The following is a 27,834-nucleotide window of genomic DNA, read 5'->3' as shown; positions in this document are numbered from 1 at the left end:
GGGCGCGGCAGGACTGCCTTTCAGGGCGCCGCCGCCGCTGCCGCCGCCGCTCCTGCATACATTAAAACGTAGCAGGGCTCAGAACCGCCTGTGAGTGCCTATAAATACAATTTACTGTCTGGCCTCACAAGTAACAGGGGAGCCTTTTTTTTTTTTTTTCCTTCTTAAAAAGCCAGCCAGCTTGAGGCAGGCACTCCGCTACCATGGAAGAGAAGAAAGCATTTCCCTTACAAAGAACAGCTGGGGGTCATGTCTAGGTCCCACACCCTGCCGTGTGCAGAGAGTGGCATGCAAACATTTCGACAAAGGCCCCAGCGAGAGCAGGAAGTATTTTTTATGGAAAGAGAAATACCTTGCAGGTGAGGGATCTTGTGCAAGGTTTCTTTGTCTCGGGATCCAATACTCCACAGTGTTTATTTGGGTCAAATTCTCTCTCTGGTTTAAGAAACAAACAAAAAATATAAGAAAAAAGGAGACTAAATAGGATTTGGCATTAAGACTACATTTAAAAAATGCACATTTGCACCAACAAGTGAGACGTTGTCAGGCAATCTGTTTTTTTTTTTTTTTTTCCACCGACTGCTAAAATGCTTCAAGAAACCGCTCAGGGGAACATGGTGCACCCCTCTGAACCCAGAGTCCCCTAGGCCAGCTTCGTAGGGATGGGGGACCGCAGCACAAGGCACTGGGCAGGGGGTGGGGCGGGCACTGGGGAGGAGGAGCCCTACGGCTCTTACGCTGTATTTCACTGGAAAAGTGTCTCCAGGTTCTTGGCCCTTTGGGCCTGGCTAACAGCAGACCAGGGAGAGCCACCTGAGGCCCGAGGGCCACTTTTTCCTGGGTGGTTCCAAGAGCGCCTCACAACTCCCCAGCCCCACCTGCCTTCCTGCTGTCTTTGGCCATTTAGGCGGAGAGTGTTCCCTGACCTGTCAGGAGTGACCCTGCCCCTCTCCTGCTTTGCAGGGTGCGCAGCACAAGGCTTTCCAGACAGCCTTGCTGGCCAGAAAAACAGCTGACCTGATTCAGGAACACGTTGGCGGTGCCCTAGGCAGGGGCAGGGGAGAAGTCTGGGTGTGTGCCGTTTGTAGATCTAAACGGAAAGGTGCAGCGAGGGCAGAGCCTGCCAGTCTCGCAGCCTCAGCCTGCCGTGTCCCGGCACAGGCCTGTTGCTGCAAATGGGGTGGCTGCAGGGAGGCCAGGCTTTCCCCACCGCCTGCCTTCCCCTGGACTGTGGAGGGGTCATGTTGGGAGTTTGCTTCTAAGCAACTTTTCTCGGCCCATTTTGGATCCTTTCTCCCCTCTGGATCACAAAAATGCTTTCCTCCCCAGGAAAATGAGGGCGGGCAACCACTTCAGGACCCTCCCTGTAGGCTTTAAAGTTCCACCCCCCACCAGGTGCCTCCTGCTTCTGGCAGGTGCCCAGCAAACACCTGCCTCCTGCAGAGAAGGAATGACACAGCTCTCCTGGGCTGCAGGGAGGATGCTGGGGTGGGTGAGGGAAGTGCTATAAATTTGGTGGTGTCCTTAAGAACCCTGAATAGCTGCACACGAAAAAGAAGTTACCCCGCCTGAAACACTGTCTGAAACTGGTGGAGTAAACGTTGAGCATACTCAATGAATGCGTTCTATTTTTTTTTAAAAAAAGGTTTGGGGATGCCCTGGCCAGTGTGGCTCAGTTGGTTGGGCATCATTTTGTGCACCAAAAGGTTGCCAGTTCGATTCCCAGTCAAGGGCACAAGCGCCGGGTTGTGGGCTCGATCTCCGCAAAGGGGTGTGCAGGAGGCAGCCAATGGATGTTCTGCTCTCACAACGGTGTTTCTCTCTCTCTCTCTCTCTCTCTCCCCCTCTCCCTTCCTCTCTCTTTCAAAAGCAAGAAACTATTCTTTAAAAAAAAAAAGGTTTGGGGGACCATAGGGTGGTTGTGATGGTGGTAATAATAATGTGTGCAACAAAACCATTCTTATATCCCAGACAGATGACCTGGTTGGCTATCAAAATGCCCTTCCCCCTTCTCTTTTGTCTTCTTCTTCTTCTTCTTTTTTAAAGCTTCACTTTTAAGAATGGAAATGGCTAGACCTGGAGATGCCCATTTCCTAGGAGTCCTCTCTGCCCACCCAGGACAGCCTGGCCGGGAGTTCTGCCCCTGGGGCTGTCGGAGTCAGACCGGTGCCCAGGCCCACACCAGCCCTCCTGCTGGCCTGGAACTGAGCAGGTTGTTTGGCTGGGGGCAGGAGCTGGCTGCCAAATGTGAAAGCGAGATAGAAGCAAAAGACCCACTGAGACAAAACAACCAACAAAATGCAAAACCAAACAGCCGACAAAAAATCCCCAAACCACGGCCGAATGGGGTAAAGGCTGGAAGCCCCGACATGCTTCTGCTACAAGGAGCCACAGCCCGGGGACACTGTGCCCGCCAGGCCTGTGTTTTCCCTGGGACGCTGCCACCCACTTCCCGTCCCGAGGAGAGCCAGGCGCCGGGGGCTCCCGTCCACACAGGGAGGCTCACCACGCGCAGGGGACACCAGGCTCTACCTCCCTTTCCTGATCGTGGGTGAGCAGCACAAGAGGAGGTTTTGGGGGAATAATGCTTCTGTCATTTGAGTGTTTGGGGCTGAGGTACTTTTAAGAATAATTTTTTAAAAAAAGTTACAGATGTAAGATAGAAAAACTAAAATACAGATAAACATGAAGTAAAAAATAAAAATGACCCAAAATTTTTGGGGTGCTTAAGAAGTATGCTCAGCCTGGCCGACGTGGCTCCGTGGTCCAGTGTCCACCTATGAACCGGGAGGTCACAGTTCAATTCTGGGTCAGGGCACATGCCCAGGTTGTGGGCTCGATCGCCAGTGATCCCTATTGTGGGGAGTGCAGGAGGCAGCCGATCGATGATTCTCACCATTGATATTTCTATCTATCCCTCCTCTCCCTTCCTCTCTGGAATCAATAAAAATATTATAAAAAAAGAAAAAAGAAGTATGCTTATACTAGAAGATATAGTTTCTTTTTCACGGGGGAAAATATATATATATTTTCCCCCTGTCAAGATTAGAGAAATTCCCATGGTTATGAAGCTTATTTTGGTCTTTTGGAAAAAGCAGAACGGCTAGGTTTAGTTAAGCAAACGTCATCCACATGGGGGACCCTAAGAGACAACCACTGTCCCAAAGACTGGCCGTGTGCACCTTCCAGGCACCCATGAGCCTGCTCAGACAACCAAGGAGTACACCCAAGAGATGTCCCCGCCAGCCCACCTGCGGTGTGAACCGAGTGTTCCCCAAGAGAAATTCCACTGGTTACTTGGGAAAGGCAGTTGCTGCCCCGACCACAGAATCAACCCGGAAACCAACGAGGCCAAAGGACAGAGTCTGTGTCCTTCCGTGGAGCGGTCACTGATGGGACGGTCCCAAGCCTGCCCTGAGCTACTGTGAGATGTCACGGAGGTTGTCAGACTTCATGGCAGTGAGGCCTCTACCAAACCCAGGGGCGGATCAGCCGGTCAGCACGATAGTCAGACCCTCAGAATCCACAGACTGCTGTGGTGTGAGCAGAGCATCCTGCCTCTCGGGTCACTAGGGTAACTCGCTAAGCACTGAGCTGTGTGAGAGCCTCATCCGGCCCGGGAATACGAGAACCAGCTCTTGCTTGCATTTTTAGGTGGGGGTCCTGCCTGCAGGTTGGCTCCATGTCCCCCTGCTATCCCCCGCCCCCCCTACAATGAAACAGACCTGCTTAATTATAAGAACATATCACTCCTTAGTTGCAGATATGACTCAATTTCAATCTAATCATGAGTCAGACTCGAAGGACACAGACACGTACCTGAAAGTCTCCTGTAAGGCTTGTTGTTGTTTTTGGTGCCATTTTGGTGTTTCTTGTCTATGGTGGTGGACAAAATTGCTTTGCCATTTAAGATCTTCTCTGGGGAAGGTGGCACTGACTTGGACATCAAGACCGGCTTAATTAAGGGTGGGGCGGAGACAGCCGAGGTCGAGGTGGAGCAGGCGGTGACCGCAGCGGTGGTTGTAGAGTTCATTTTGACATTGGCACCATCTGCCTTCACTAGGTTAGGAATTTTCTCTAAACTGACTACAGGAACCGGAACGCTGGAAAATAAACGAACACACACACACAATTGCCTTCTTTGGTACATCTGGTCCGCTGAGAACCTACACTCGCTTCTCATGATAGAGCACTTCCTTATCACTTATTTATACTCCTCCTATAAGCGAGCAGCAGGACTCCCGTTTGGATGGGAAGGAGGTTCGTGCCTCGAAAAGGACCCACAGGGGGTGCGAGGCTGGCACGGTGCCAGGAATGGCATCAGAGCTGACTGATTACCTCTCAGACCCGCTGTCCCCATAGATCCTGCAGCTCCCCCTTCCCAGTCCCGACATGTTGGCTGTTTCCGAGACGGCACCTTGGGGAGAACCAGGTGCCTGCTGTGCAGCTCAGGAGGAGATGCTGCTTGTCTCCTGGAGACAGTGTGCCACACCGTGCCACTTGCTGAATCACCCCCCACCCCACGCTGCTCGGCTGGTCTCCCGCCGGCGATCGGCGATCGGGCCTGACATCTGCTTAGCTCAGGAGTGCTGACAGGCTCACGCCACGCGGAGGCATGGCTGCAGGCCAGCGTGCCACGCTGCAGGCTGTCGGCGGACTCCTGGATCAGGCTCACATCCTGGGGATGGGCTCCAATGGAGTGAGCCGCCATGTAGCATTATCTAATATTCCATTTTAGGCAGCTAGTTATGTAAATAGGCAAGTCTCAAGGCTGGCAGGTGAGAGGATGAATTTTAAGAAGACGGAGCACAAAGGTGTATGTTTGCTCTTCGGTATCTGTCACCTTTGCCTCACTCCCCTGCCATTTCTCCTGTCACGGATATGCATTTGATTCCGTGCATTTAATGCCAGAGGACCCTCTGTCTGGGGGGCTGGGAAGGACCCTGTCTCGGGTTTGAAAAGACGAGATAAGATGAATAAGCGTTGCTTTGGTTCCTGAACTAGATTTCCTTCCCTCCTTGCAGGAAGGCGGAACACGGAGCCTTCAGCCCCCCAATCATCTGCGAGCCGCCTTAGCTACTTGAATGCCAAGCGATCTAGACTACGGCTTAGCCTGCAGACAATGCAGGGCAGAAAGAGAGACTTGTCCAGAGAGGAATCTTATTTGTCCACATGGCTGGTTGGCTCTCCTGTCTCTAAGATTCATTCACAGATCATTTCTTTGATCTTTTTGTTCATGAAATTATTTCAGCAACCCCTGCTGCTTTTCCGACTCTGAAACAGGACCACAGAGGTTATTTTGAGGCCTTTCTCCGTGGCGGGGCAGACTGTGGCGGGGCTTCGCCAACCTCCCCCTAGGACCACATGCTTTCCCGGCCCCGGGAAGGCGCTCTGGGGTTTCAGGCCCCATGGGAGGGGAAAGCGGAACAGTGGTTTTTAGCAATCCACGAGTCGCTGACAATCACCCTCGATCACAGCATCCCAGTCACTGAGCTGAACTTACGCCACTTTCTATTCAATGGCAGTTCTCGAAGCACTCACCTATTGCTGAAGAACAGCACAAGAAGCCCTTGAAAAGTCAGCACACCGAGAGGCTATAAAGCTATTACCTGGTGAAATTAGTGCTGCATTCCTGATGGTAAAAAATGCAGAGCCATGGAATATGGAATTCTTCTAGGATCATTCCTTTACTCAATTTTTTTTAAAAAAATATTTTATTGATTTTTTACAGAGAGGAAGGGAGAGAGATAGTTAGAAACATCGATGACAGAGAAACATCGATCAGCTGCCTCCTGCACACCTTCTACTGGGGATGTGCCTGCAAACAAGGTACATGCCCTTGACCGGAATCGAACCTGGGACCCCTCAGTCTGCAGACCGATGCTCTATCCACTGAGCCAAACCGGTTAGGGCCCTTCACTCAATTTTAAAGGACACAAATAAGAGAAGTCAGGGTTTTGAAAAGATATCAAACCCACGTTCGTAGCAGCATTATTCACAATAGCCAAAAGGTAGAAGCAGCCCGAGTGGCCATTGCTAGAGAATGGACAAACAAAATGAGGTGTACACATACAACAAAGTATTACTCAGCCTAAGAAAGGAAGTTCTGGTACACAAATGAATGTTGAAGACATTATGCTAAGTCAAATAAGCCAGTCACAAAAAGACAAATATGGTATGATTCCACTTATATGAGGCACCTAGGATGGTCAAGTTCATAGACACAGAAAGTTGAATGGTGGTTGTCAGGGGCCGGGGGCAGGGGAGAATAGGGAGTTGTTATTGAATGGGTACAGAGTTTCAGTTTTTTAAAAATACGTTTTTATTGATTTCAGAGAAAGGAAGGGAGAGAGACAAACATCAATGATGAAAGACAACCATTGATCAGCTGCCTCCTGCACGCCCCCTATTGGGGGATGGAGCCCGCAACCTGGGCATGTGCATTGACCAAGAATCCAACTGTGACCTCTTGGTTAATGGGTCGACAATCAACCACTGAGTCACACTGGCCGGGCGAGTTTTTCAGTTTTGCAAGATGAAAAGAGTTCTGGAGATTGGCTGCACAACAGTGTGAATGTACTTAACACTATTGAACTGTACATAAAAAATGGTTATGATGATACATTTTATGTGTATTTTACCACAATTAAAATTTTTTAAAAATGTACAAACTAAAACACACCCCCCCCAAATTACAAAACTTATACAACTTAAATTATACTTCAATATCCTGACTTAAAAAAATATGAGAGCCTGCTTAAAAGCTTTTGTTGATTTATCTGTCACCCTTGTTTTGATCTGCTGACTTTAATTTCTTTGGGAAATAAGTTAAACTTCAAATGTTGATGTGAACACATGGACAATTAGCCAGGTGGCACGATTCTCTAGCACCTGAGTGGCCTTCTCTGACTTACTTCTTGGAGAAGTTCAGGAAAGGAAGTTAGGGACTTTAAGTTCCAGATCTAGCTCTTGTTGCATGAGCCGGTGTGCGTAAAGAGAAGGCCTCTGGTTTCTGTGAGAAATGCCCTGGGTACGAGTTGAGTACTCACGCATGAGATCAGCAGGCAACGTTGGGATAGAATAATCCAGAACATTGTACAAACTGAAATAAATTTAAATGCCGAGCGAAGTGGTCCTCAAATGCTTGCAGGGCAGTGCGTTTCTGCCCTACAGTCAATGTTCTGCCCCAACGTGCTCCTTACGGCAGCCGGGAGAGCACCGGGCATAGGGTCCAGCCATGGAACAGCAACAGTTGACTCATCTCTTTGGTGATGCTTCTTCCCAACTGTACTTAGGAACCGAGCTTGAGCCAAGCCAGCTAATATCTGTGACTGATCTTCCAATTTGGAATTTTCTCCACTGCATAACGAGTGTGGCCCACTCACACGCTCGCTGCTAATGCTTCCAGGACTCCTGTTGGGCTTCGATCCTAGTGCCTGTAGGCTGGGTGGGTGTGGGATCGAAGCCCATCAGACACCAGGAGAGGCTGAGACGCACAGCCCTCTGGGATCGAGTTTTATTGGATTGGAACGGGAGGTGTGAGGAAAAAATATGATTAAGAATGTTTTGCAGGCCCTGGCCAGTGTGGCTCAGTTGGCTGGAGCATTGTCCTATATACTGAAAGGTTGCTCGACCGATTCCCGGTCAGGACACATGACTAGGTTGTGGGTTCAATCCCCAGTCAGGGCATGTACAGAAGGCAACTGATCGATGTTTCTCTCTCTCTCTCTCTCTCTCTTCCTCTCTCTCTAAAATCAAAAGCATATCTTTGGGTGATGATTAAAAAAAGAATGCTTTGAAGGATTCCATAGACCAGGTGGGTCAGTAAGGAGCTGAGCCACTGAGTAAACACCCTGATGCCAGGTACGTGGGCCACATCTTGGAAGTGCAAGAAGGGAGACTGAGCTGTGGGTGGGAATCTAGGGTGCCCACGAGCTAATGGAGAAGGGCTACCGACAGAGTGAAGGCCTGGTCATTTCTCCTTGGTGACCCTTCTCTCCCCCAAAGAACGGGCTTCCCCTCTAAGGTAACCTGCCTCTGGCCTGTGTGGGATGTTAGAAAGGGAAGCAGGCAGCTCAGGGACAGTGGGAAGGGTCAAACACATCCCAGAAGAAATGGGAGAGAGAAGAGAAAATCATCCCCAGTACAGATGTTAGCCATCCGTCTTAGAGTGTTCAGCCTGGTTCCTTCATGACCACTGGCAACAGCCCCAACGGATGAACAAAGGAGGAAATGATGGCAAGATGGGGCCGAACAGTGTGGAAAACCAATCCCAGAGATCCCATCTTTTTCAGCAGAGAGCTTGGCTGACATAAGAAGCTGCTGATAGCCCCAGCCCCTGCTCGGCTCAAACACAGATCCCTGCCTGTGTCTACACCTGGGAGTGTGGCTGCCTGGAAGTCATCAGCGCAGAATGGGCGTCTGCTTTCTCCCACGGTCCCTTCCCCACCTCCCTCACTTCCTGGCCATCACCTTTCCCGGCCAGAGCAGCGCCCCAGCCTGGGCAGGTAAGCCCCTTCCACCTGACAGTGACCCTGAATAACGGGTTTAATTTCTTTCCGTTTGGAAAGAAGCCAAAAGACTGACTCCTGCTTTCCCCGTTCAGGCATCTCCCCCTTTTCTGTGACTAATCACAGCCACTCACACACCGCGTGTGCGGTTAGGCGCTGGGAGGGGTGGGTAGTTGGCGACACTTAGATGACTAACTAAGCAATGCATTATTCTGTTTGCTTAGGTGACAAACAGGACGGTGGTTCCACTGCGGTCCGCCAAAGCCCCCAAAGCTCCTTCCCTCCCAGTCTTAAGCGGTGAACGTACACACTTCGAGAAGCCTCACAATTAGCTGCATTCATCAGCTCACTGTTGTCCTTCCTCTGAGGAGCAGTATTTGAAAGGGAGAGGTGAGTCCCCACGCGTCCCCTGCTGCTTTCACAATGCCTGTTTTGTTCGCTGGGGATGAACTCCTTCGGGGAGCCGGGCTGCAGCCTGCTCCCCTGCGGTATCTGATACACTGGGAGCAGTTATCTCCTTGTTATCGCTGCACCTCCGTCCTGGGAAGGATCCTACTGCCCAAGAGAACGGCCCTCCCTCCTCCTTGCTATGTGGGGGTACATCCACCTGGTTTCTTCTGTGCTGCTCTGGCTGCCCGTGTCTTCTTTCTGTGTGCATGGCCTGCCTGTATTTCTTTCTTCTTCTTCTTCTTTTTTTTAATCTTTCTGGACCAAGGCTTTAAGAAAAGGCTTCTCCTGGCACCAAGAACATGCCCCTCCCTGTCCAGCGGTGCCAGGGAAAGGCCGAGGGGAAGCATCTTACGGTGCCACCAGCTGTCCTGCGGCCAGCGGCTCGCGGCCAGCTGCGCTCCCCTGGCGACCAGGCTTTATTCTCTTATCATCAACAGAGAAGCCTGAAGAGAAAGCTTCAGAAGATCTTGAGTCCCGCAGAAATCATTGCCAACCCTGCTCCACTTACCAGCGAGGGGAAAGATGGATTGGACAGGCAGGAGCCTGAAGGCAGATGGCCTTTGTGCTGTGGGTGATGTGTCTGATGAGAGTTCTCAGCTGTTTGATTTCTTCCCACCAGTTCCTCTGGCAAAGGCCCGTGTGCAGAACTCTGAGGACTCTGACTCACTGGCGGGGCCTTGAAAGGGCCACCTCACCCAGTTTCTTGCCTTCTAGAACTTACCCTATTTTAAAAGACCCTCAAAGAAGGAATTCTATTGGGGTCTCATGGATGCATTTTGGGGGCTGCGATCATGACATCATTTATATCAAATTTAAATTCTTTAAGTTGAAGAAATACTTGGGGCGTCCTTGAAGGCCGGGTCAGGCAATCACGAAGAATCAGCCCCAAAGCAGAAGCCAGAAGCCACAAAGTCCTGTCGTGATGCACCGGACAGGAGGTACCAATGACATGAATCCTGACAAGTGAATAAATATATATATATTTTTTAAATGGGGAAAAGTATTGGGAAAACGTTCAGAAAGCCAATTTGTAAACATCTGAAGCAAACGGAAAACGGGGTCATCAACCGCTGAGCCTGGTAAACAAGAAAATCTGCCAGATTAATCTAATAATATTCTGCAGGGGGAGGGGAGGGGGGTCAGGCCTGGTGGTCGGGGAGGAAGCACCTAGCATCAGCTCTCCTGGCCTCTGCATAGCTTTGGATGCCCCCCACACAACACACCTCCGTAGGAAAACGTGGGCAGACCTGGGTATTGGGGGTCAGTGGTCCTGGCAGCAGAGGTGACAAGAAGAAGAAGATTGGGTAGTGCCAGCCAGAGGGGTGCCAGAGGGGCTCCCGGCAGAGCTCCCACCGCCCACCAAGAAGCTGAAGGCATCTTCAGCAGTGACTTGGATAATGGGCTGGGACCCTGTTTCTCACCTGGGGGAAGAGGCGATTAGCTGGGACTTTCCCTTAGGCCAGGCAGCAGTGGGGGAGAGAGAGATGAGCAAGCCGACTGTGATGAATTGTAGAAGTGGCCAGAAGCGAGCAACTAAAATCAGGGAGGACAGGCCGGACTGCATCAAGCGTCTGCGCCTTGTCTCTGTTCAGATTCATAGGATGTGGAGGGCGTTGCAGGATAGCTTAGGACAATGGCTAGGAAGACAGGCTTTGAAATCAGACACACCTAGACCCAATCCTGCCTTCTCCATCGCGAGGTGCACCAGCGTGGGGAAGCACCTGACTTCCCAGCATCAGGGGCTTTTGTGGGGATTAGAAAAAGGGTGGCTGGCCAAGTGGATGAGCAGCTTTTTATAGTGCAAAACTCACACAGACATGGGTGGCTGCCCTGCCTAGATTATCCTGGGACTTTACTACTCTGGGCCTCAGTCTCCTTATCAGTAAAATGAAGATCATAATAAATATTTGAAGTGACCAAATACTATCTATAATAATAAAAGGGTAATATGCTAATTAGATCAGACGTCTTCAAGACGTCATTCTGGATGACCTTCCTGATGAAGCCGGGGCTGGAGGGAAGCCCGGGTCCCGGGTGCCAGAGGGAAGCCGGTGCCAGCAGCAGCCAGGGGAAGGAAGGTCTACTCTTGCACGAATTTTCGTGCGTCAGGCCTCTAGTAGTACATGTAAAAGGGGGGAGAGTGGATCACACCATCCCTTCTCCCCATGGACCCTGATGTTTCTGGGGTGTCTATGTGTGTGTGTGTGTGTGTGTGTGTGCGTGTGTGCGTGTGTGTGTGCGTGTGTGTTTGGGACACACACACCGTGTCCCAAAAAATGTATGCATATTCTTTGAATAATTATAAAGGCAGTGTTTATTAAAATGTATTTCATCTTCAAAATTGAGCTATCAGCTGTTAAAGTGTGTGTACACATCTTATTGGGACACCCTGTACATATCTGGGTGCAAGTCATTGTCACCATCAGAAATTTCTGTCCTGTCAGCCCTGCTGGTCCCACTATTGGGGGAGGAGTGGGCCAGGCAGCAGATGGGTGTGAGCAGGGGCCTCGCATTTCACCTGGAGTGGAGGCCATTCTGGGGGTGCAAAGAAGAGAAAACACAGAAGTAGGTAGCAAGCCTTTCCAGGCTTGAGGTCTTTCTAGGAGCATTCACCCCAACTTCTCAATCCCACCTGCTGCTCAACCCCTGGCCTTCAGGCACTACCCAGTGGTCCATGCTCCTACGTGCATCACACATCCTGGGGGAAGAGTGAGTAGGGACTTCAGCCTCTTGCATACAAACAGGTTGTCTCCTGTAACCATGAAGTATGCTAGGCCATGAGGGGCCTTGCTGGCTCTAAGCTGTCTTCTAGGGGAATAACTGCATGTGCTCCTGTCTAGGCAGCTTCCGATGTCTTGGGAGCAGGAGGTCCCAGCACCAGCCTCTGTAGAATATCTGGTACTTGAATGTTAATTGGGGCCTCCTATGGCATGGAGCTTAGAAGATGGGCTCCACGTCTGTGGGGAGCCCTAGACGGTTTGGCTCAGTGGACTGAAGGGTCCCGGGTTCGATTCCAGTCAAGGGCATGTACCTTGGTTGCAGGCTCAATCCTCGGCCTGGTGGGGGCATGTGTGGGAGGCAACCAATGGATGTGTCTCTCTCACATGGATGTTTCTCTTTTTCTCTGTCTCTTCCCTTCCCTTCCACTCTCTCTAAAAATCAATGAAAAAATAACCGCGGGTGAGAATTAACAAAAACAAACAACAACAACCCCAAACCAAAAAACCCAAATCTGTGGGGAGCTCTATGGGCACTATGCGTCCTGACATTGCCGGGAGCTGTGATGCCCCAAGACTGAGGGCAAAATCAGCCGCCAGAGAAGAGAGGAAGAGAAGAGGGAGGCAGAGTCCTGGCACAGGCTGTCGCTGGAGTGCACCTGGGTCCAGCCAGCCTCCGGTGATGCACCTCAGGCAGGTCGTCCAGCAAGAGGTAAGTCAACCCTGCACCAAACCAACTGTACCTGCTCAGTGCCTTTTCTTCCACATATGAGAACTAAAGCCTCATATTAAAAAGAATACCCAGTGAAACTCATAGCAGGGAACGGGATCAGGACCTTTGAACGGAGGATTTGAGACTGCAGCGATCAGGAAGCAAGTGGACTCCGGAGGGAACGCTGGTGCAGAGAGGGACAGAGCCCCAAGCTCCCTGGCCACCAGCACTGGCCAAGGAAGGACAGGGCAGGTTGGGCTTGGGAGAGGCAAACGGGAGCACTCCCCTCTGCAGCCACCAGAGGGCACTGGTTCCCGCTGCTGGAGCTGCAAGCGGCCCCTGCCTTTGGGCCTGTCCCTCACCTTCTAGAGCCAGCGCAGCCAAGACATTCATTGTCTCCCCAACACTGACCCAGGGGGAGAGAAGAGGACTCCTCACAGAGCATTCTCCATTCCCTGGCCGTGGAAGGCCGGAGCTGGACCTGGGCTCAGGCCCTCCGTCTTTGCTCTCACTGGGAATGAGCCAATGGCACAGCATCTCTGCTACCTGTCTTCACAGAGGAACGGCCCCCGGGAGCATCTTCCCTCTCAAGTGGCCTGGGAGGCCGGGGGTCACTCTGCTCTTTCCTTCTCTGTATTGGAATCGGACTGGGCAGGCAGCCCTGCCCCCAAATCACCTTCACCCAGAACCCTAAGCATCCTATTCAAACCTTCAAAAGTGTAGTCTTCACACTGACCCACAGCAAACTCAGGACATTTTTTATTCCAAATTAAATGCACTTTGTAGTTTTTAAAAACTCCAGTTAGAGCCTTGGCCCCTCTGGCATTCCGTCACTCAAGCCTACCTGCTAAGAGGCCCCTGTCTGCACTCCCAGGCCAGGCCTGTGGTCATGTCATCGCCTGCCTGAGCCCTGATGAGGATCCTCACCACCAGTCTTTCTGTGTCGCCTCCTGTGCTCGAATCCGCCTCCACCGAGCCACCATGCAAACCCGACTCCCTGCCGGCTGTTTAGAGGGCTCTGTGGGCTCCAGAGTACGGACTTCAACCTCACAGCCTGGTCCTCCCACAGCTCCGCCTGGCTCCAGGCCTTTACACAGGCTGACACTTCCTTCTGCTCCTGTGCCTCCCCGCTCTCTGGATGAACCTCACTCCCCCCTCTGCCCAGGTCCGATGAGACATCATCTTCCCTCACAGTGCCGGCTGCCCCTTCCTGGTGAATCTGCCACACTTGCCATGCCTAAGGGCCAGGTTTCAGCTCGATGTTGGTGTGGCCTGGCCTTGAGCTAGCTACCTGAGGACAGGAACCAGGACCACGTGCATGCATCGCTCCGAAGTTCTCCCGGTGATGTATACAGTATTTGGCACTTAGGAAGGGCTTTAAATGTTTGATGAATAAATTAATCTTCTCAGTGAAGATTAATAAAATAAAACACATACAATAAAAAACACACCAGCTCTCCACCAGAACAAATGCTTTCGGTAAGGTGCAGTCTGCAGCTGTCTCTCTTCCTGGTAGGGGAGCCAGACTGATGACAAAAGTGAGGGTGGAGGGCTGACACCCCCCTTTACTCCTCTCATTCTCCCTCGACACTGACGCCCTGCACCTCTCCACGCGGCACACAGCAGGCTACGCAGTCACACGCAAGATGGTGTTTCATCCTCGCCCCCACGTACAGAGGAGGAACCTGAGGCTTAGAAAGGTTGCCCCAGGGCATTCACTCAGCAAAGTGAAGGGCAGAGATGGGGTCTGACTTCAGGCAGCTCTCCAGGTGTCTCCTGAGCACAGCATGGAAGTGAGAAGACCAGGGGTGGCGTCCCAGCTCGGCCACTGGCCAGTCACTTCATCATCCTGGGCCTCCATTCCTCTAGAGGGGCTGGGGCTCTGAAGGCCTCGAAAGCTGCCACGTGCCATGCAGATATGAAGGGCCATGGTCACTAACCTCTGGCTCACACTCTCTCGCCGTCATGCCATTCCCCCTCCCCGGCTCTCCTGGCCTGCATTTATTAGACACTAGTCCCTGTTTCTGAGCACTTCTGTAACTTGGCAAGGTCAGCTGAGTTTATACCCAAGGAGCTGTCCATTGTCCTTACCTTGACCGTTTGAAAACCCAGTCAGCGTGTAGCACTTGAACGTTTAAGTTCCGAATGCTTTCCTGTCCTGGGAGGGATAGCATTCCCCGCGATGCCTGAATACGCTGGCCTGTCTACGACCCGTCTTCCTACCCACCTGCCCTTTCTCCGCCTCCCCTCTGGGGCTCATCACAGTAACCTGCACCTGCTGCCCTCGGTCCCCCCACCTTCCCGCCCTCATCCACTGCCCCACTCCTTCTCCCTGACCCCCACACCTGCACCACTACAGGCAAGAACTGGCCTCAGCTTGTCCCCCCTCATCTTGATGTGAGGGGCTGGAGTTGTAAGTGGGGATCCAGGAGGGACCTCTGTGGATGCCACACCAACTCCTCAATCCCCTTCTCATGAGGGTTTTCCTCATGTGGCCAAGTGCATCCTGGGACGTGGGCACGAACCCCATGCAGGGGCCATGGTATGGGGGTGCACTGTACTTGCCTCCTCTTTCATTTAAAAGAAAATACCTTTCCCTTCTTGCCAAAGTACAGTGAGCTTTTCCTTCTTATCATCCAGGACCATTGTTCTCCCTTCCTAACTCCAGTCACTGTAGTAGGAAAAAAGTAATTCCACAGTGGGAACTGGCACTCTGGTTTCCCCTCAATCAAAAGAAATTTGTTTAGCATCAGAAAACTTGTCTGTGAGGAGGGGAAGGAGCAGTTTTATTTCACAGCCTTGTTCATTCATTCACTCATCATACATTCATTTATGAAATATTTGCTGGGTGCCAGATTCTGGGCTGAAACATGGGGATGCCAAGGAGCTCAAGGTCCAGCTGGGAGCAGGGGAGGATAAAGGTGAAAATAATACAATATACAATGGTAGTTCTTATACTGGTGTCTTAGAGGAAGGAGCATCTCAGTCTGTGCAAGAAGTCCCAGAAGGCTCCCTGGAGGAAGTGGTGCTCCTACAGAGACTTTAAAACATGTGTAAGGACAGGCAGGGAGGCTGCTTTGGGGAGGGACGCAGCATGTGCCAACACATGGAAGACATGTTCGAGGAGCTACAAATAGGTGAGGACATCTGGAATATAAAACGAAGGGGTTAAAACACTGGCAGCAGCAGGTGGACAAGTGGGAAATGCCAGATCATATATCCACCTCCAAAGAGGTTAAACTTCTACTCTGTAGGCAAACAAGTGAGGGCCACTGAATGTGATGAGCGGGGTGGGGGCAAGCAGCACTCAGGCTGGGTACAAAGGGCAGACTGGAGTAAGGGCGGGCCAAGGGGACCAGAGAGAGGCCACTGCAAGAATCCTGCTGAGGAATCGGGGTGGTCAGAGGGATGGGGCCACCGGAAGGGCCCACAGCCCTGGGGTCTGTAGCATTTCCTAGACTGACAGGAGCCCTGAGGGGACTCCTCTGGGCCATCAATCCTGGCTCTTGTCCCCAGTTCATGCCAACACCAGGCCAGAAGCGATAAGCCAGCCCCATTTCTCCCAAGGCGCTCGGCCAGGGCTGCTCCGCTATCATTTTCTCCCCATAAAGCGCTGGGAAGGCGTCCAGAGCCCTTCTCCCGCCCGAGCACCCCCACTCGGGGTGGACACGCCTCCCAGTGGAAGCGTCCAGAGGAGGAGGCAGTCTCCTCCCACCACGCTGTCGGCACACGGGAGGCCGGGCGCCTGCTGGTTTTTCTCTTGCTTTGGCTCGTTTTCCTTCTGGAGCAGCAGGCCCATCTCCTGCATTTTTAATAGCGGAGCCTGCTTAGCATGCAGCACACGTGTGTGGGTTGATAAGGCCCAAGGAGAAGGCAACAAGCCATGCAGGGGAGGAACACCTCCTCCCTGCTCCCGCCCACATCAGCGGATCTGTGTTCCCCCAGCAGCTCAGCAGGCTCGCTGGACCAGCGGAGCTGCAGCCACAGCAGGTGCGAAAGTCAGGCTGGCAGATCCGGTCCCCAATACAAGGGGCCAGCCCCCGGGCCAAGGAGGGACTCATAAGTGAAGTCTGAAATGCTCATCGTAGCTCAAAAGAGCTGAAGAGTCATAATTCCCTCTTGACGCCCACTGGGGACGGTCTCTACCTTTCCCAGCAGGACAGAGGAGGGGCTCTGGGATCCCGGGCGTAGGGCCAGCAGGGAGTGCTGCCGGCAGACCTGCAGGGGACATAACCGGGGGCACGCCTCTCTGTTTCCCCCCTTTGGCTAATGCAGAGCTATTTTTAATCTCCTCAGACTTGAAGGGAGAAACAACAAGTCCACAGACCATCTGAATCTGTGTGAGGGGCCGGGGAGTCTGCCTGGATTCAGCACTGGTGTTTATCACTGCACACGTGCATCGGCGCTACTCGAGAAAGGGCGCCCCTGACCTGCTGTTAACTCCAGTCTGAGGGCCAAGTGTGGCTGCGGTGCTCCTGGCCTCCAGGGCCAATGCAGACGGGGCTCCTTTGGAGCCGGGGAGACTGCACGGCCCGATCGGGTCCCCGGGGTCAGTGCCACCGCACGCCCAGCTGCAGGCTAATGTGAGAAAGAAGCGAGAGTTCCTTCCACATTGGAACTTAGGAGCTCCTGTCTGGAGGCACATGAAAGAGATGGAGGAGCCACCTTCATGGACCTGGGAGGCAGGGGATAGAGACCCACCCAGCGTCCCCTGGCCTAGGTGTCCAGATCTGTGCTGGACAGGGAACTCAATCTTAAAATTTATTTCATTTTAATTCATTAACATGTAAAAAGAGGTACTGTTGATTCAGTTGTTAGAGAATGTTTAAGTATGTTTGGAACAACGTGGGTATGCAGATCTGTTTTATAATTGTGAGTTTTTAATAAAATCTACTAGTAAATATGGGTCAAATATTTCTGATGAAAATTTAGATCTCCAAATGGAGATGTGCTGTAAGTGTAAAACACAGGATTTTGAAGACATAAAAGAAAGAACGTAAATGATATCGATGATGGTATGTTGACATGATCACATTGTAGGTATGTGAGGTTAAAGAAAATATATTATTAAAAACGAATTTTGCCTTTTCCCCTACTTTTTTAATGTGGCTACTAGAAAATTTAAAATGACACGTGTGGCACACATTATATGGCCATTGGCTAGTGCCGGTCCAAACAATTGCAGATAAAAAGTTAACAGCCTTCAGGAATGGAAATCTTACAACCCATTTCATTCAATTCAACCAATATTTCCTGACAAGGGGACTGACTGTGTTTGCGGAGTGTGACCTACTGTACAGGTGGCCCTGCAGTTACTGCTGAGCAGAAGGAATGCAGGAAGCCTAACCTGTGGCATCACACACAGGGTCGCAGGTAAGGTAAAAATGAAGTCCACACCAGCACATCAGGTGGCTGCCAAGGAGGAAGGAATGAGAGAAGGGCTTCGAGGAAAGGCAGCCGGAGGGATAGGCAGTGCGGAACAGTGAGGACTTGGGCCAGGAGAGAAGGGGCAGGATGCTGTGGAAAGAACCTTGCTTCCCCAGGGAACCGACCTTGGTTCCTGCTCTTCTCAAGCCTCGTACCTTCCTGGGAGGCCCCATCTGTAACCATGGCTTCAATGCCCCTGGTTGTCTACACTGACAACTTCCAAATCTCCATTCCCAACACACATCTCTCTCTTGGCCTCTGGGTCCATACATTCAATGCCCACCAACATCTCTAGATATGTGTTTCTCAGATACTTCAAACTCCATTGACTCCTCAGCTGAACTCATTCTCTCCTCCCCACCCTAAACTCTGGACCTTTCTGTCCTTTTCTTGAGCAAGTGACAGGACCAGTCACCTCTTTGTCCAAGTCAAGACCCTAGACATCATCCTCAACTCCTCCCTTGTATTGCAAGCTCTGTATACAACCAGCTCAAAGCCCAGTGCTGTTTTCTGCCTTAATATTTCTCCCATCTTGCCCCTTCTGCAGATGCCCACTGCCACTGCCTGGGTCCATGCTGTCGTTACGTCTCACCTGGATTACACAAAAGTGTCCTCACTTGCTGCTTCCTGAGTGGCCTCTCTAGCCATCCCTTATCTTGCGGTCAGGGTGATCTCAGTACAATTGAAAACTGCTCCTTTAAGAGCTCTATGCAGTTTCAGGGGATGTCCAAATTCCTGAACTTAGTACATATAGTAGAACTTGATAATCTACCCAGTCCACCTACTCAGTTCATCTGTCTCCCCCGCCACATGCAAATACTTCTGCCCATTCTGTTACCTTTGCCTGGGACACCCTTCCCACTTTCTTTCTTTTTTTAAATTTTATTATTTATTCTATTTTTTAAAATATATTTTATTGATTTTTTACAGAGAGGGAGGGAGAGAGATAGTCAGAAACATCGATGAGAGAGAAACATCGATCGGCCACCGGAACCGAACCTGGGACCCTTCAGTCCACAGGCCCTCAGACTGGAGTTAACAGATCTTTCCAGCCTTCCCAACACATGTCCCTGGCGATGGTGGGTAGCGGGATGGTAGCCTGACTGATGGGAGGTGAGACCCCTGTAATCAACACTCAGCCTTTTTCATGGTGCAACCCTGGGTCTGTCTGCAGAATATCTACCTACTTCAACTTCGGTAAATTGACCACTAGCTTTCTGTCCTTTACACAGGCAAGGGCTCTAGGTTTTGGAGCCTTTTTCTTATAAGAGCCATTTCCCTCCTTGTACTTCTTTTGGTTGCTTTTCTTTGGGCCCTGGCTAGTTTTTACCAATTCTTTCAAAAGCACCTTCTGCCTCTAGTGGAAGGGGCCACAACAGGTCTTACTAAGTACGTGTTAAGTCGGTGGAATCAGTGTGGAGACGGATCTAATCCCAGGGGTCTTCCCAAAGCTTTGCCTCCTGGAAGGATTTCTGGTGCCGAGTCTCACCTCCCTGGGACCACGTTGACCATTTATCATGTCTTGTGTTCATTTTATGATCTTCTGTGACCCCAGAGTCTCCTCCGGGCTAATTTCCCCTGAGCCCCTTGCCTCGCTTCCCTCATTTGGGTTCTCTGTAGCTCACTTCTGGACTCCGAATTAAATGATGTTATCCTTTTCCATTTTCAAATTCAGTCTGAGTCAGAGCCATTCTCTACTTTTTCAGAGATATTTGAGTTCTCGACCTTTATTCCGCTTATAGGAGCGCTGTCCTTTGTCACACGTGATACCAATGATGACTTTAACGTTATCATCAAATATTTAGCAAATGTGTACTCTGCTCCAGACAATGCACTTGCTGCTTTTGTAAGAGGCAGTTCACTTAACCCTCACCACAATCCTATGGGATAGAGCTATTCCCAACCCATTTTACAGATGAGTAAAACTGAGGCCCACCAAGATCAAGCAACTTGCCCAAAGTCACCCAGCTGAGATTTGTACACAGGCAGCAATTCTGGAGCTTGTGCTTACATCAGGACACCTGATGTTGCCGCAACAAACAATCTTCAGGTGCTTTCTGCTAAGAGGGAGACTCCCTCCCAGAGGCCCAGAGACACCACCACTGTCACTTGCAGGCTGGGTCTTCCCTAACCAGCTACAGCCTCCTGGAGCAGCGGTTCTCAACCTGTGGGTTGTGACCCCTTTGGCGGTCGAACGACCCTTTCACAGGGGTCGCCTAAGACCATCCCGCATATCAGATACTTACATGATGATTCATCACAGTAGCAACATGACAGTTATGAAGTAGCAACGGAAATAATTTTATGGTTGGGTCACAACATGAGGAACTGTATTTAAAGGGCCAGAAGGTTGAGAACCACTGTCCTATAGGATTGACCTCAGACCCTAGCGATCAGAAGAGAGCAAAGCTTGTCCACGAGGCCCCCCGGCAGGACGGGTAACTCCCCTCCTTGACAGCTGTGGCTAAACACTCTACCACGAGGCTCTTTACTTGATCTAGCATAATTAGCTCTTTACAAAGTCATCATAATCTCCAGCATGCAACGACAAACCAATTGACGGATGATTTTAGTCCACAGCTTTCCTAGGTATGAACTTAAGTGTAATTACGATCACTAATTAACAGAACACTTTTTCTCTTCAAATATATAAATCAGACAGACTCCACAATTATCCCTTGTCTGTCTTCATGAGGCTCTGTAACAAGCCAGTCCTTAAGAGTTCCAATTAGGGTCCCTCAGCATTTGAAGACACAGGCATACCTTGTTTTACTGTGCTTCACTTTCCTGTACTTCACAGATGTTGCATTAAAAAAATAGTTTTATTGATTTTAGAGAGAGAGAAGGGGGAGGGAGAGAGAGAGAGAGAGAGAGAGAGAGAAATATTGATGTGAGAAACAACAATCAGTTGCCTCCTGCAAGTACCCTGACCAGGGATCGAACCCGAGACCTAGGCTTATGCCCTGACCGGGAATTGAACTGGCAACTTTTGCGTGCACGGGATGATGCTCAACCAACTGAGTCACACTGGCCAGGGCAGATATTGTAATTTTTTTTTACAAATTGAAGACAAGATCCTCTACCAGCAAAAATATTATAACCCACTTTGCTGCGATACTCGCTTTATTGCGGCGGCCTGCACCCAGCATTATCTCAGAGGTATGCCTGTGCTCATCTGCTTCCTGTCCTCGTTTGCACTCTGGTTTCCTATCTCTCCTTTCCGCAGGTAACTTTTATGACTTTCTGATAAAGGCTGAGATAAAACAATGAATTAAAAGTCTCTGATTTTCCAGTCACCTGCAAGCAGCTCTGTCCCACCCCATCACAGGGGTGACATTCTCTTTGGATTTGCTCTCTTCCTCCCGTGGTCAGTCCCCGTCGCCTGCCTCTGCTGGCAGCTATTCCGAGGAGCAGAACCCAGCTGCTCACAGTGGGGAGGCTCTCTGGGGGGTCTGCCTCCCGGAGGAGGGAGGGGCACAGGACCAGGCCTGGCTCCCGGCTGTGCTTTTGATTGTTTACACCAATGCGTCTCTTCACTGGGGCAGAAAATTGAGAGGTGACCGCATCACGGAGGAATATTTCCCTGGTACCCTTTCCTTAGACGCAACTTGGCTCAGCTCTTAGGCATATGACACTTTAAGGTCCCGTGTTCCCTCCCATGTTTCGGTTTCTCACCCCATCATTTGGGTTTTCTGTCCCTTCCCTCCTTAGACCAGACGCCCAGGAACAAAGCCAGAGGGTAAACACTGGTTCCCGTGGTGACGGGGACACTCACCATGGTTTGTCCCTTGATCCTTTCGCAGAAAAGACCGTGTGCTGTTTGCTGCTGGAGGTAAGTAGATTGTCTTTGGGCGTTCTGAATGGCTTTGAGGTGCTGCTGGCAGAGCTATGGCCGCTGAGACAGGCTTTTGTCTTCACCTGTGCTAGTGATGTCCTGGAGTTGGAGGGTGGAGACGCCGGAGAGGGAGAAGGTCTGCACATTGAACCGTGTCTTCTCTCTACAGAGGGAGACAGAATGGAGCTCAGCACACCCTCGGCGGCAGGTGAGTCTCACACACTCATGCCTCGCTCGTACAGCAGGCAGACAGGAAGTGCTTATCCCACAACGTCCGCATCCCCGAAGCCTCAGTTCTGACCACCGTCTGTTTTTTGTTTGTTTGTTTTTCCCCCTGAATGAGCAGGTGCCTTACTCAATTCCTTTATTATAACTTTTAAAATGATATTTCCACAAATACCAGTGGAGACTCTGATCAGTAACTTAAAATGAAAATCCACACATTGAAACATATTTCCTTTGCCTACTGACTACGGTTTCTCATGACATCTGCTCCTCTCCCACCAACTAGCAGTGATGGCTTTCTGAATTGCGGTATTAAACGTCACGCTGATGAGCTAAACGAGGATTTTCATGGGAGGCATTTACCAGGCCTTCCCTCTGCAGAACAACTTTGACAGGACTAGCAGAGGGGACACCAGGTGTCACCTGAACACAGTGGGATAGCCATATAGCCAACATGACCCCCAGGCAGCTACCCAGAAGCGACAAGGTCCCTCAGAGCAGTGGGCAGGGTAGGACTCTCAAGAGAATAAACAGGGAGTTCTTCAACCCGACTAGCAGCAGGATCACTACGGTCAGAAGGCCCAGCAAGGGCTGAATGAAAGAGTCTTTGAGAACCAGGAGTGGCACAGCTTCTGCCCACATGCCAGCTGTGGCTTCTCCAGGGCGCACTGAGGTCTGGGGTTGCAGCTGCTAAGCCAGGATATGCAGGACATCGACCTGTGAGGCAGAATCTACAGATGTGGGGCCGGGACATGGGAGGGCAGGCACAGCTTCCTGGGGTTCAACAGAAAATACCAGAGCTCTGGGCAGACGTGCCTCACTTGTTCACACCCAGTCAGCCCCGTGGTCTCGATGCAATAGGTAGGATGAAGACACTTGACCGGGACAGCAGGTGCATGAAGCAAGGTTCTAGTGTCCACCCACTGTGTACTTAGCTGTTACAGGGTAACAACAGATTTCATCAAAGTTAAGGACCCTCTCCCAAGAAAAATGCACATTTATAGATGCTCCGAAACTTTGTACACGATTACAGGAAGGAATCTGGGACCGTCCAAAACACAAAGGCTCTGAAATCCGAAGTCCCTTCTGGCTCTCTTGTGCCTCTCCAGGGCCTCACATCCAGTGAGTGCCTAATTAATATGTGTTCAATAAGTAAATGAAATGATGACAAATGTCCGGTGGGAAGAACTAGAGATCCATAATCTGGATAGAGGTGGGAGGCAAGGATGCAGACCACCTTCTCCCTCCAGCTCTAAGCTGAGTCTCAGGCTTTTCTCCCCAAGGAGACACTGCTGGCTGCGATTCCAGGCACCTGGCCCAGGAGAAGAAAGCCAGACAACCTTGTCTCTCTGAAATGGGACTCTGGAGTTCTTCTGTGCTCCCTGTACCAGCACCTACCAGGCCCTCTCAGAACGCACCGCCTCTAGTCAGTCCTCTGGGACAGTGGGAATTGTGGGGGAAAGTGGGTGAATGAGGATCCTTTGACTGCTGGGTGTTCCGGCCTGACCAGTGCTCAGACGTTGCCTACACTGAATAACTTCACAGGTAACGTGTCTTCACCAAATCAGAGCAGGCTGTGCAGACACGCTCAGTTTCCAGAGCCAGCCTGTGGAAGGTTTTGGAAACCAAGAGCCAGTTCCAGGGCCTCTGTTTTGATGTATTAGAAAGAACCCCCGATTGGGAGCCAGGAGATCTAGGCTCCAGACATGGCACATGAGTAAGCTTATGGCCTGGAGTTCACCACTTCAATTCCTTCAGTTTCCCTGTCTGTATCTGTAAGTGAAGTGGGACCCTAGATGCCTTCTAAGGCCTCTTTCCACGTCATTATCGTAAACACAAGGCATACTTACACCTGCTCCTCTTCTCATCCCACATGATCCCTGAATGTTACAGCAATAATCACAGCTGAAGTACTGAGATATTTCACTCAGGCAGGCTCTTCCTCGGAGGAATTCATCCTTCGTGAAATTGCACCAGCCTTTACAACCCCTGTGAGACAGGCAGGAGGCAGCCAGCCATCTCACCCTCCTCGCGCCTGACTGGCCAGAGAAGACCCAGAGAGGAGAGGTGACTGGCCAAGGTCAGGGCCAATGGCTACACAAGGAATGGGGCCGAGCCACTCCTCAAGAGGGTGGGGAAGAGGGTGGGATGGGACCAAGATTTGGAGCCAGGAGATTGGGAACTCCAGGAATGAGAGTTACGGGAGGTTAAAACCGGGTCTTAAAAGTCTGTTCACCCCACCTCCTTGCTGACTGATGAGGTGATTGGTAGAGAGGTTCTCTATGACCTGCTTAGGGCAGAACCAGTCGGAGGGAATGCTGAGCCTAGAACCAAGTCCTCTTCTCACTTAAACCCACAGTTCTTTCTCCCCTTCAGAAATGTTTTGCTTAGCCATTTCTTTTTTGGCAGAGGTTTCCAAAACTAAAATAAGACGTTGCTTTTTAACCACTACTGCTTTGGCTTTTTCTGCAGTCTTCCTTCGCTCATTTGCTATCAACTCGCTGAAGCTGGTTAGAGGGGGTGTGGGGAGACAAGTCTTGATAACAAAGAGAAATTTTATTTAGCTAAACTAACAGTTAAGTAATGTCAGTACTAAAATAATAATACAAATAAACAAAGGTAAGTCACAAGGAAGGGGGGTCACTAAGGACAAAAATGAATGGGCCAGACCAGTAATTCCAAAATCACGTTCACAGAGGATTCTGGTTAGCAGTTCTGCCGACCTGTTCTGCCACTAAACTCACAAAACACTAAATCAGCGGATGAGCTATCTTCTTGGTTTTGTATTTTAGTTCCGCAAATGACCAGCTGAAAGAACAAGTTACAGATGAGAGAATAGTCATCAAAACTCGAAGCTAGTCCTTTACCCTCAATTTGTGTGTGTGTTTGTATTCTAATGAACAGATTTAAAAAAGTTATTCGGACTGAATTCAATCTACCACTGTTTCAAGCTCTCTCATGGGGCCTGCGAGGGAGGCTGTGCGAGCATTTGGAGTGGGGACCATGGTCCGAGCGAGCAGCTTCCCTCCGGAGCTGGCTCCCACACTTCACTCAGTTAAGCTTTGAACATGGGCAACTCTGGTCTGGCTCAGGCAGAGTGGGGAGAGCTTTTCAGAAAGACCTATTCCTACTCAATGTTTCCCTGGCCGGAAAGGACCCGTCCATAGATCACTCACAAGGCTTTGTATTTGGCAGAGAGGCGGGGTGGGCCGGTGATAGCAGGAGACAGTTAGTTTCTTGTAAAAAGATAGTGCAGTGCAGGTAGAATGTCTCTGAGTAAAGGGTCCAGTTTTATTTTACAATCATTCTGATACAAGCCTTCATCTTCTTTGGGCCAAAGGAATGCCTTAGGTAGGCCTTTAAAATTATTTAAATTCCATTTGCCCTTCCCAGAAAGATTTTAGAGAACATGGTGCTTTTTATTCACTGTTAAAATCTTTTCTAGACTGAAGCAATTTTAGAGAAAAAGAGCCCGTCCCTTCACATTTTCTCAATCTTTGTTAATGTACACAGATGAGATGTGTTAACAAGGCTGTAATCAATGGATATTTTGGATTGTTCTTTTTCAATCGCCATTATTCTATTTATATATTTCTAACTCCCATACACAGGTCATTTGAAATGGTTAGGTAATCTTCAATCATTGACATGCTCTTAATTACTTAGTCACTCTCTTACTATCTACTTACTGTCTAGCTTTAAAAAACCCCCCAATTTATTTCAGAAGTGATTTAGGATATTTTCTTTGAGGCACAGGGAACGTTTGCTAGTTTATTGCAACACATTTCTTTCCAGACTGTGTGACAGAAAGATCAAACCAATTTATTGTGCGAATGTTGAATATGAGTACCATTCACCTACTGAGGCGAAGCATAAAACCACTGTGGGAACACCCATGCAGAATGAAGTGTCTACTACATCAAACACAGCCTAGATGCGTGCTCTGGGATCAGCAACCTCTGGCCTCCCCCCTCCTGTCCTTTGGCCAATAGTAATAAAAATTTATTAAGACTACTGAACACTTGATTTACCTTATAGCATTTAGTTCCTGCAATATCTCTGTTCTACAGATGAGGACACTGAGGCTCAGAGGTCTGAGATGCCCATGGTCCTGGAACTAGGAAGCCTCAGATCTGGGCATGTCTTTAGAGCCCGTGGTCTTAACTCTAAGCCAGGGGTCCTCAAACTACGGCCCGCAGGACACATGCAAATACAAAATATTGTATTTGTTCCTGTTTTGTTTTTTTACTTCAAAATAAGATATGTGCAGTGTGCATAGGAATTTGTTCATAGTTTTTTTTTTTAAACTATAGTCCGGCCCTCCAGCGGTCTGAGGGACAGTGAACTGTCCCCCTGTTTAAAAAGTTTGAGGACCCCTGCTAAGCTCTACCACCGTGAAACGCCAGAAGGTGCCGCAGCGGATGGGAGCCACCTGGAAGAGCCCGCTGCCCCCTCCTGTGATTGGGCATTCCAGCAGGGCACCTTCTCCCCTAGGGAGAGGAAAGAAACAGGTGTTTGGGCAGCTTCTGGTACCAGTCAGCAACCCCATGCCACAGCCTGAGACCTCAAGCCCAAAGGGTTGGGGACGAGGACCAAAGAAACACTAAACCAAATCCTTTTACTTTTTCACACTTCCACCGCAGGAGGTCCAGACCAGGGCGTCAGCAGCTGGCTGTCCTACACCATGCTTCCCCACAGGCACCTTACAATCCCCATGTGACTCCAGGGCACAATCCCCGAGACTAGTTGAGCAGGCGCTTGGAGACCTCGATTCTCAGAATTCTAAACATCTCTGTTAAGTGCAGGGAACTCTGGTGTCGCCACAATTCTCTGCAGGTGAAATCCACCAGGTTCTCAGACCATTTTAGTAAAAATTCAGAGCCCTCTCCTCTCCCCGTGCTAATTCACTGAGATATTTTCATACAGTCCCAACGTCCTGCATCGAAAACCTGAGCACAGACGCCTGGTGAATGAGCTGGCCCCCAGCACCCCTGTGGCGCCCTGGACCAGTTTTAGAAAGAACTTGTTGGGAATTTCCCCACATGGTTTTTAAGGGGCCAACCCCCTCCCAACACTTTGAGCACCAGAGTCCCTGGTGGCCCGCCGTGGGGTGCGAGCTCACCTGGGCTTAGACTAGCACCCGAGTCTTTCTTCAGCCTCCACCTCCGAGGGCAGGTACCTGGCAAATCATTAGCCAGGTTCTCTTTTATCAATGAATTCCATCTGCGTTAGTAGCTGTAGTCAGGATGCTTTCCATAAAGGACAACTTGGCATTTCAAGGACCTCCTTCCCAAAGTAACTGCAGCTGGAGCGTGAGGGGCAGAGCACAGGCCTCAGCCAGGGGGACCGGGCAGGAAGCACTTGGTCAGGCAGGTATTTCCCCAATTTACAGCTACGGAAACTGAGGCCAACTGCCTTCGAGAGACTTGCCCGAAGCCACAGGCTGTTAAGTGGAGGAGAGGGGCCAGGGCCTGAGCTTGTGGTCTCACTTGCCACAACGGTAGTGAGGAACTAAATATAGTGCCACGGTGGTCAGAAGAGGGATACTGAATCAGCCTTCCGCAGCAGGGGAGGAAATGAAGACACGGGGAAGTCAAGTGGCTGTGCAGGCCCTGAGTGGCAGGCGGAGCATGCCAAGCAGTGTATGTGCCAGGAGCGCTTGTGAGCTTGTCTGGAGCACCCCCTCCCTCAGGCTGGAGTGAGTGCCTCTTTAAAAGACACCAGGGCCTGTGTGGCTGCGGGTGTGTGTGGGGGAGGGGCTTTCCTTACAGCATGGTGCCTGTCGCCAATTAGCTTCTACTGGGCCTTCCTTTCCTCTCTCACGCCCACCCACTGCCAGGCAGCAGGCACCGCCTGGGGCACAGTGACAAATGCCAGTGTGGCCCGTGGCTTACATCCCCCAGGCTCTGGGTTGGTTTCTGGGTGATGTGGTCACTCTGTGTGGTCAGGAAGAGAAGT

General features: G+C 50.6%; 1 protein-coding gene across 7 annotated transcripts in view; it reads right to left on the bottom strand.

Moving 5' to 3' along the window:
* The window catches only part of ATXN7L1 (ataxin 7 like 1), a 240,146-nt gene that overhangs the window by 31,998 nt on the left and 180,314 nt on the right, over positions 1 to 27,834 (bottom strand). For 6 of the 7 annotated variants that reach the window (XM_006774879.2, XM_006774881.2, XM_006774883.2 and 3 more), the window contains 3 exons: positions 21,592 to 21,814; positions 3,820 to 4,103; positions 353 to 435 (listed from right to left, as the gene is read on the bottom strand). In XM_006774879.2, the coding sequence (XP_006774942.1) occupies positions 353 to 435; positions 3,820 to 4,103; positions 21,592 to 21,814 (590 nt within the window). Of the gene's footprint in view, positions 1 to 352; positions 436 to 3,819; positions 4,104 to 20,579; positions 20,609 to 21,591; positions 21,815 to 27,834 lie in introns of those variants that run through there. The other variant, XM_015571243.1, reaches the window with a different exon arrangement.

This window comes from Myotis davidii, unplaced genomic scaffold (genome assembly GCF_000327345.1).
Source record: "Myotis davidii unplaced genomic scaffold, ASM32734v1 scaffold125, whole genome shotgun sequence".
Lineage (NCBI taxonomy): Eukaryota > Metazoa > Chordata > Mammalia > Chiroptera > Vespertilionidae > Myotis > Myotis davidii.
This window is presented reverse-complemented; position numbering and strand designations above follow the sequence as displayed.